Source organism: Nicotiana attenuata, unplaced genomic scaffold (assembly GCF_001879085.1).
Source record: "Nicotiana attenuata strain UT unplaced genomic scaffold, NIATTr2, whole genome shotgun sequence".
NCBI lineage: Eukaryota > Viridiplantae > Streptophyta > Magnoliopsida > Solanales > Solanaceae > Nicotiana > Nicotiana attenuata.
Window position 1 is genome coordinate 313,938 of NW_017670745.1, and position 10,739 is coordinate 324,676.

The following is a 10,739-nucleotide window of genomic DNA, read 5'->3' on the forward strand; positions in this document are numbered from 1 at the left end:
AGACACAATGATAGAAGGGGGATATTCATTTTGTAAGGAACACATTGACTTTATAGAGAGAATCTGGTCTTATCTTTCTTTTTTTGCTCAATATTTTTTTTTTGGTAATTATATTTTCATTAATAACCAAAGAAGTCATTACGAATCAGCCAAGTCATCCTCGACTTGCTATATTCTTTTCATTTTTCTAACGCTATACCTATACTGTAAGCAGTACATAATGGACATTATATAATTGTTGCCGGTCAATCTCTATTCTTGCCTTCGGAATTGGAGCTGCTGCATCTTTACTCTTACTATTCCTTGTGCTCTAATGTTGCATATGCATGCCACTTCTCTAGCTATTTATTCTGCATTCTTTGATTTCTCTTCAAAAATTCTACTGTTTCTCTCCTTCCATATCCCATAAATGTATTCAGCATATATCATTTTCACTATTCTAGCTTTGCATGACTTTCCTTTAGCTTGTATAATCACCCATGTAACCATCTGCGTCCAAGGAATCACTAAAGCTTTACACATTTGTAGCCATTTCAGTAATCTACACCACACTGCTCTAGAGAAGCTGCATTCACCAAATAAATGCATATGTGATTCTTCTACATTATTACATAAGCTGCAACTTGGATTTACTTGGATTCCCCATTTAGTTAGCCTATCTGCTGTGAGCATTCTTCCATGGCATTGGATCCACATTGTGAATACTGCTTTAGGTCTAGCTTCATTGTGAAACATCAACGATCTCCATGCAACTTTGTTGTGGTTTCCCAGTAGACCTAGATAAATCTGCTTAATAGCACTCTGTCTTTGGTTTACTTCTGGAAACTGTTGTATTGTCTTCCTTGCTTCCATAATATTCCTCAGCATCCAACTTGCCTGCTGAAGTATATTCATTTCCAGCATATTTTGCCTCTTGATGTAATATGTGTGGATCCATCTTATCCAAGCTTTATCTTTCTTTTGTGCCAAATCCCAATGAGTTTTGTAATGGTTGCCTTGTTCCACACTTGGAGATTCATTATGTTATAGCCTCCTGCTGATTTAGGTAGACGCATTTTCTCCCAAGTTATCAATGCTCTCTTTGTTATTGTATTGGTACCAATTCAGATGTAGCTTCTACAATATGCCTCTATCAGTTTCATCACTTTAGCTGGCAAGATGAACACTTGAGCCTAATAGGATTGAATGCCAAAAATCATTGTCTGTACTAACTGCACTCTACCAGCATAAGACAGCTTCCGAACAGTCCAAGAGGAGATTCTTGCTACTATTTTCTCGATCAGTGGTTGCCATTGCATAGCAGTTAACTTCTTTGTGTCCAGAGGAATTCCCAAGTATTTAAAAGGTAGTTCCCCTAGGGAGTAGCCAGTATCTTACAGAATTTTTTTCCTTTTCTGTCTGTGTCACACCACCAAAATAAATGGCACTCTTATTAAGATTGGCTTGTAATCCATAGGCTGCTGAGAATTGTTTAAAACAGGTCTAAAGTCCTTGATTGTCACAGGATTAGGGATTTTAGGCAACAGAGTAATGGTAGTGCAATTGATTGCTGAAAACATCAGCCCTGTATGAAAGAATTCTTTCACTGCTGCATATACCTCTTTTTTGATCACTGGCCAAGCTTTCTTGAAAAATTCTGCATTGTAACCATCTATGCCAGGTGCTTTATCACTTCCTATACCCTTCATCCCCTCATATATCTCTTGATCAGTTACTTCTGCATTCAAATCTTGCTACTGCGGATGTGTTAAGGTTGGCCCATTTCTCATCACCAACATATTAACAGCAGTTAGGACATGTGCACTGGTTCCATCAAGCTTTTATAAAAGTTAATTATCTCCTCCTTGATAGTCCGAGATATTTCTGTTATAGGGCTACCTGATAATGCTTGTAATTCTGTGATTTGCTTCTTGTGCTGTCTCTCCTTGATGACTGCAGAAAAGAACTTGTTGTTGGAACCTCCCAATTTGATCTAATTAGCTCGAGCCTTTTGCTGTAGTATTCCTTCTTCCACCAATGACCATGTTTCCAACTTATGTAACCATTCTTTCTCCTGGTCTTGTAACAGATCCGTGTAGTTTGTTTGCATCTGGCTTTGTATGTAAAGCACATCTTGTCTAGCTTGTTTAATCTTTTCAGATACTCCTCTAAATTCAGTTGCATTTAAATGTCTAAACTAACTTTTCATCTCTTTGAGCTTGAGTAGATGTTTTTCATTTTTCCTGTTGCCTTGTTCCTGTTCCAGCTTTCAACAACTATCAGATTAAAATCTGGATGATTGGTCCACACATTAAAAAATCTGAAAAGGCATTTGGTGTGAATCTTGGGTTGCCTTATATTGATACACATGGGATTGTGATATGAGATATAAGGCTCCCCATATTCAGTGATTAGATGACCATAATTTATCATCCATTCATCATCCCAAACACCCTATCTATACGACTCCACACTCTGTCTTCACCCTGCTGCTTGTTAGTCCATGTAAAATAATCCCCTCTCCATGGCAGCTCTGTAATGCATATATCATGGCACAATTCAGCAATTTCCTTTATGTCAGCATTACTCATAGGTACCTTAAATATTCTATCTTGAGGTATAAGTATTGCAATGAAATCTCCCCCTAACATCCAAGGTCCTGTAGTAGCTTTTGTAATTTTTTTTTTATATATGTTGCCATAGTTTCTTCCTTTGATCAGCAGTATTCTGTCCATAAACCACTGTGAGGTAACATTGCATCCCATTATGTCTGGTCTTGTTTTTCAATTGGTTGCACTACATACATTTGATTATCCCATACAATCCACGCCCTTCCATTCACAGCATATTTATAATTAGTCAGCATGTTCTATCCAGGTGTTATTTTACTAAGCACCTTTCCTACTTTAGCTTCTTTCACCTTTGTTTCAACTATACCAGCCAACTTGATATGTTTATCCTTTATGTACTGCTTTATTTCTTTTTGTTTATACCTCTTATTCAATCCCCTAATATTCTAAATTAGCCAAGTCATTGCTGTATGACAATTCCACCCCCCTATCAGGTGGCATAGGGTTCTCCTTACTCTCTTCTTCACTTTGTAAGATCTGAAATCCATTCTGAATTGGTACTGATGTTGTTCCTGCCACCAACCTTCTGTTGCTTGTGAGCACAGGCCATTCTTCCACCTGTTCATTGCTTTGTCTTTCAATTGTTTTCTCTTATCCTTAGTCACTGCTGGATTCCCAGTAATTTCAGCATCTGTTAGAGCAGTAGTAGTTTCCTTTACCAGTGATTTGCTTGTTCCATCGTTTGGATCTGCTGGCTGATGTTGTCCATGCCCTTTAACTTGCCATCTCATAGTAACTTTACCTTGTTTTCTTCTTACTTGAGGCTGCTCTTCCTTATGTATTCTCTTATTCAATGCACAGTCATGCCCAATCTTCAGACACTATGTGCAGTAGTGTGGTTTCCATTCATACTCCACTTGTTGCTGAAACTTTTTCCCTGAAGGCTCTTGCAATGTCAATTCTGTTTGAAGTTTTTTTGTGACATTAGCTTCCACTAGAATCCTAGCATAAGAAATACGAGTCTGCTTTGTTGTGCGTTCATCTGCAAACAAAGGCTTTCCAATGGCACTAGCCAATTGATTCAAAGTCTTGTTTCCCCAGTAGCTCATTGGAAGCTTAGGAAAAGTAATCCACAAAGGTATCTCAGTCAGAAACACTACCTTAAGATCGAAATCTGGAGTCCATTGTTTTAAGATCATTGGTCTTCCATTGATTGTATATGGACCTCCATAGAGAATGTCTTTCAAATCACCAGGCGTATTAAACTTATCTATGTAATAGCCTTCTTCATGTAAGTACAGATCTGGAATTACCACACGACTCCAAGTTTGAGCTATGTACCTCTCCATAGATTTATACCTTGGGGTATCCGCAATTACATAGATAATTAGGGCACACTCCCACTTTTTATTTTGAGCATCAACTTCATCCTTATCTAACTTGACCACAATATTACCATCTACTATTTTTGGTGGAATATACGATAATACCATACCATTTTCTGAAGATCTGTTGCCAGCAAACAAGTTTGCCCATGATTTTCCCTGCATCGGAGCCTCTGCATGTGGCTTTGGCGCAGCAATCACCTCTTCTGTTACTGTTTCATTGGATTCCAGCTCAGCTCCTACTATTTCTCCTTTGTCCTTCATATTTCCCACTTCTACACTTACTGGCGTGCCTTCGCATGACGACGAAGTCACATTCATCTGAATTGCACTGAGATTTAGTCTTTTTGCTGGTCCCTTAGTATTGCTCGGAGAACCTAGTTTCTGAACACTAGGTTGAAATTGGCTTCCAATTGGGGTGGTTATTTGTTGAATACATCTTGTAGCTAGTGTATTTGCGATTACCGCAGCACTTATGGCTTCTCCGACCGTCACGAGTGGCTCTCGTTTAGGTCGTCCGCGCTTTCTCTCCATGGCTGCTTCTCAGACGACGTACGTTAGCATAACGTGCGCCGAGAGCCTAGATAGAAAAAGCTATTTTTGTGACTTTTTAGGCAATGTTTCATCTAGTCTTATCGCATATATATAAATACTACCTTTTTACCAAAAGTCTTTTCTAGCATTTCCACCAGATCTAAGAACAACCCAAGTGTTAACAACCACTGATCATTGTTAGAAAAAAATAACCACTGATCCATCCCTTTTCGGGTGACTCACACGTTTTATTTGCCTAAGTGTCATTTATTATTATTTATTACTGTACTATTTAATGCCATATTCCGTCTTTTTGGATCATTGAATACTGCTATTATTGCTCATATTCCTTACCATATAGACCGAATCTACTAGTTATTTTGCATTGACACCGATAGCTTTTTCTTTTGGATATTATTTTTAGCTGAGATTAATCCTTCTTTATGTAACTAATTGGTTAAGCCAGAATCAATATTTTTTGGTCAAATAGTTTGACGCCATCTGTGGAAATTTCTTAGTTAATCTTTAGTCTCCTTTAGATCTGCTGCTAACGTGAGCCTCTGACCTCACAAACCCCAAGATCTATTTCTTTCTTTGCACGTATAAGAACCTATATGGCAGATTTTATTTATTGCTATTTATTATTATTTAATGTCATACTCCATCTTTTTGGATCATTGAATACTGCTATCATTGCTCATATTCCTTACCATAAAGATCGAATATACTAGTTATTTTGCATTGACACCGGTAGCTTTTTCTTTTGAATATTATTTTTAACCGAGATTAACCCTTCTTTGTGTAAATCTAATTGGTTAAGCCAAAATTAATATTTTTTGGTCAAACAATATCCCGAGCATCTGTAAAGAGAAGTCTCATGTTGGAACAAGCATAAGCTCCAAGATCCATGGAGCTAAGTAGGGGTATACAAAGAAAACTGTTAAATCGCACCAAACCGATAACCCGAGTCAAACCAAAAAAAAATCCAAATTTGTGATTTATTTTGATTTGTTTTGGTATTAGAAAAAAAATCTGACAATAAATGGTTTGATTTTAACTAAAAAAAGGTCAGACTGAAATTAAATCAACCCGATTGTATATTTATACAATTTTTAAAAGCTTTTATACTTATAAATATTTATTATAATGTAATTTATAAATATTTCTTAAATTTTTTCACAGTTTTCTTTTAACATATTATTTCAAATTTAGACTTAACATTCTTGAATGGTAAATAAATTTTATTACCTATAATGTAGTAACTCAAGCAAAGTTCAAATTAATACTAATGCTAACAAAAGAAATTCAATTCAATACTAGGAATGATGGTAGTATTGGATATCTATTTTTTAGTCTTATATTGGTTTATAATGAAATTCAATTCAATACTAGGAATGATGATAGTGTTGGATCTCTATTTTTTAGTTTTATATTGGTTTATAGTGAAAATGTACTTATTTTAGCATAATCTATATAGTATTTTTAGATTATGTTAATTATGGCTTATTAATTAGCAATATTTGCTTTATGTAATTTTATTATCTTTGTTATTAAATATTATAGTATATGCTATGACTTATCTCATATTATTGTGTTATTTTCTTGAAAAATATAATATTTGGAGCACAAGTTATATATTATGTTCTACGAAGACTTTACCGGAGAAAAAATCAAAAACAAAATTGGAAAAAAACAACCGAAAACCCCGAGAAAAATGAAGATTGAAAAATTCTACTTTTTTGGTTTGGTTTGTAGATTTAATAACCCGACACCATTGGTTTCATTTGGTATTTAAAAATTCGAACTAACCCGACCTATGTATACCCCTTGAACTAAGTATTGGCCACCCCTGAGCTTACAACAATTCTTGATTCTTGATTCTTGATTTTTTTTCTCTCATCCTAAGTTCTTTTTTTGCTTTGCTTATGTGGCTCATAAGATTCTAGAAGTAGCTTCTATCACTATTCACAATTCCTGGTGATTCTACATTATTTTTCAAAGATTTCTGGTGATTTTAGGATATGGAGTTTTTTTTCCCACTTATTCGCAACTGTCAAATGGTTCAACCAAGTGCATTTGAGAAACTCATTTATAGAATTTGCTTTGGTTTATCCATCTAGTTATATTAACAACTTTTTTTTGGTAAATAAAAACTTTTATTACCAATAGCAAATCAGTACAAGAAGGGGAAAAAACTGCATATGGAGATATCCCAACTAGCAGTTTGGCACCTTATAGATCTGACCTACCAATACTTCCTGTTACTAATTTTATACTATCAAGGGTAAAAATTGAACCTTTCAAGTTCTGCGGCAAGTCTGTTCCTCAGTGATAGATAACTTCTTGGATGATTTTTCTGATGATGCCCTTAGAATCTGATTGCTTGGCTTGAAAAATTCTTTCATTCATTTCAATCCAAATGTGGTATACACAACTTTATTCAGGTTAAAAACAAACCCATTGTTGAGAAAGATAGATCAACCTAGGCAAATAATACCCGTAAGTTCCAAAAACATTACCAATTGTTTTTTTTTTAGAATTCATACTCATGTTTTTTTCAATTAGTATGGCACCTCACCAACCTGATTTTCTCAGGAAAACATAGAATCTAATAGTAAGGAACTTCAACATTTATTTATTATAGCAGAACTTGAAAATCAGGTAACTTTATGGATGAATCCAGGATTTCAAAAAAATGAGTGTTCAATTACGAATAGGTGAATTTTATGAATTAATTTGACGGGTTCAAGAACCTCATCTTTAGGCTACACATAGTTTTAAAATGTTTGTTAATTAAAAGAAGGAAAGCACCAGGATAATGAAGTTTAAAAAAATCCGAAGCTTATTTAATACAAGCATCCGCAGAAATGTTAATTTGGCCCCCGAAAAACATGTGAACTTTTAAGATTAAAACATCTGAGTTTGAATACACATCTGAATATATATCTGAATATTGAGATATTGTATTAAGATCTGTATATTGAATATTAAAACTGTTTGTTTTCTCTAAATATGAATGTGTAAAACTTGTCTTTATTTAAACGTTAATAAGTATAAATTCAAATCAAATAGTACAAATTAATTTAATATTATATTAATAAAATATTTCTAAAAAATTATATGGTGGTTGGTGGTGATGATCGCTAACAGTGGTGATTGTGGATGTCGATTGCGTAGTGGCTGGTGGTGGTGTTGGTTGATAATGGTGATTATGGGTAGTAAATAGTGGATAACGGTAGTAGTTAATAGTGGTGGTGACTGTTATTAGTGATGGATGATATATAGTAGTGGTTGATAGTATTGATTGGTGATTGTGGTGGTAATGGTTGTTGTTGGTGATGGTTGTAAATGATGGCTAATGATAGTAACAAATGACTTTCATACTTGGTAGTTGGCAGTAGTGGTAGTTGTGGTTGAGGATGTTGGTTATTGGATGGTGGGTGGTGGTAATATATAATGGTGGCGAACAATGATAGTAGTGGTAATAGTGATTAGTGGTGAAAATATAGGAGTAATAGTGAAATATCAATTGTACATAAATTATTAAATGTATAACATCCTAATATCTTAATGATATTAAGACTCTGTTGTAAATTTTTATCATCAAGACCTATTCAGATTCGTTAGGTAGTTATAAAATTAAAAAATAAAGGGATAATTTCACATAAATACAACTCACACATCTGACTTGCAATATAATAGCCCAGTCATAACTTTACAAATCTGTAGCCCAAAAATAATAGGCTAATATTTGAAAAAAAGAGTATTTTCTAGCTTTTTTATGCGGCAACGGAGTTTAATCAGGACAATTATCTTATTTGGATGAAGTCATGAGATTTTTTAATTCTTCCGTCATCTAATTTTGATCTTTCTCCCCCAATTTGTTTGTCTTTAGTGCTGCAAGTTGTTCCCCAATTTTTCGCTGATTCTACTTATATGGTAAAATTGAGAAACAATTGCTACAGGTTCGTGATTTGGCGGAGAATCAACAAGGAAAGTAGATTTATACATGAATTATTCTAGAAAAGTAAGAAAACATGAAAAAAATTAATTTGATTATACATATGCAGTACATGTATAATGATGTATAACTATGTATAAACTTGTATATGGAATGTATAATCAAAAGAATAAGAGAAAGAAGAAGAAGATAAGTGTCAAACTTCCATGGAGGCCTCTTATATAATGACAACTAGTGAAATTTTCCAATAAGAAATATCACTAAATTTAAAAAAAAAATAATAACATATAGTGGATGAGAGAGATAATTTTTTAAAATTAATATGGATATAAAAGATAATTCTACATATTGATAAATCATATACTTAGCATTTTTTCCTGATTTTCTTTTTAAAATGAAAAAAAAGAGAAAGGATTTTTAAGAAAAAAAATTCACTTACATATATTATAATTAATGAGGAGGAAGTGAGAGGTTAATACATGACTCTTTAAGTACAATTATATGTTAGAGGCATGTAAATAGATATTTTTTTCATTAGATAGTAAAACATCAGCTTTGCTAAAATTTCTCCTATTCAAATAAAAGAAATATGAAATAAAAGTAAAAAAACTAATAACGAAAAGAAAACAAAAGAAATATGTGAAAATTGCAGCGTATTCTTTTTTATATTCCTTCTCGTTATGCCCTTCTTAGCTTTCATCTTTGTCTTTTCTTTTCTATTCATTACTTTCCCTCCCATACATATTCTCCATTCCAAAGGAGAATAGAGTACTTCACTTCAGAATACTTGCTCAATTATTTGTATCCTATCTGCAAAAAATAAAAAAGTTTTTGTCTTACAAATAATAGGCAATTCAAAGAAGAAAATTAAAACATAACTTTCAAAAAGAAAGATAATTATCACAATACTTCAAAAAGAATCAAAAGTTACAAAGTAAACCAAATACTTTATTTTATTTTGTCGTACATATAATACATGATCCAATCATACGAATAAAATAAAAGACAATTTACTACTTACTTTATAAAAATCACAAGTAGAAATGAAGTGATGAATCCGTCTTTCATGATCTTTTATGTGCTTTGATTTGATGCTCCATGTTTGTCCTGCAAAAGAAACTATAAGGATAAAATTAAACCTCTAATAATATAATAATATAATTTTTGATAAAGGGAGGCTTCTCCTATGTCATGTCAAATTTGCATCGATAAAAGAGATTTATCCTCTCCTATAAAGAATAAAAAATAATTCTTTTATAAAACCTCGTCTAATACTAATATCTAATCAAAGAAAGGTTATAAAAACCAAGAAATACAAAATTTCACTTGGTGGAAGTTATGTGCTCCATAAAGATAAGGGATTGATACACTTCTCCATGTATTCAACACAAAAGCCATCTGCTTCTCGTATAATAGACGCAAATAAGATCTATTTTTGATAGAGAATTGCAAATGAAGGAACAAAATTTGAGGAATGGACAGAATTGAAAGAGGAAAAAAAAATAGGAAAATATATGAAATTCAGAATAGCAGAATATGTTATGTTTTCATAAACGTGAAGTACATGTAATCTTCTAGTTTGGGTGTCTTCCTCTCTTCACTGTATGGCCAAATAAGTCAGTTGAAAATGAATTTATTGGATCATTATGATGCATTAACTGCTTTTGATAAATTGGAAGAATGAACAATATGTAACGAATGAAAAAACAAAGGAGAAGACGTAATTGCGAGGCGACTATTAAGGAAATTTAGTGTACTAACTTTTCAAAAATAGATGACTGTTGAACATTTTCTTTTTAAAATTGATGACTATTCAACATTTTTCTAAAAGGTGTCTAAGAAGAAAACATCAGCACTTACGGTCCTTGCTAAACGCCTTTTTAGTTCTCCATTATTATAAATAATAACAATTTTGTTGATAATTATGATGAATTAAATTGCCTAAGAAATGGAAGAAACGTTACAATTAAGTATAATTGTATTATATTTAATAGTATAAAGTTCATTGAAAGGGAAAAAGATTTTTGGGCAAATTTTTTTTCAAAAAAACAAGAAAAAAGATAAATAGCAATCCTCATCTATGAAAGATGCCACATCAGCTTTCTTATTCCCAACTTTATATATAGATATTGACAGAGCCGGAGCCAGGATTTCAAGCTTATGGGTTCGGGATTCTAATCGTTTTAAGTTATTCGGTTCTAACTTAATAATTTATACATATTCAATGAAATTTTTAAGACAAATACAAGGTTCGAACCAAAGCTACTGGGTTCGGCCGAACCCGCTGACGTCACTCTAGCTCCGCCTCTG

The 10,739-nt window shown here is 33.2% G+C and overlaps 1 protein-coding gene across 1 annotated transcript; it reads right to left on the bottom strand.

The window, feature by feature from the left end:
- Positions 1–345: 345 nt before the first annotated feature.
- LOC109242919 lies at positions 346–894 on the bottom strand. The gene has a single exon (XM_019409794.1). The coding sequence runs from the start codon at positions 892–894 to the stop codon at positions 346–348; it is 549 nt and encodes a 182-aa protein (XP_019265339.1).
- Between the last annotated feature and the right edge of the window lie 9,845 nt (positions 895–10,739).

Coding starts and splice junctions, on each gene's coding strand:
- LOC109242919 (XM_019409794.1), bottom strand. CDS start 894: ATGAATATACTTCAGCAGGCAAGTTGGATGCTGAGGAATATTATGGAA.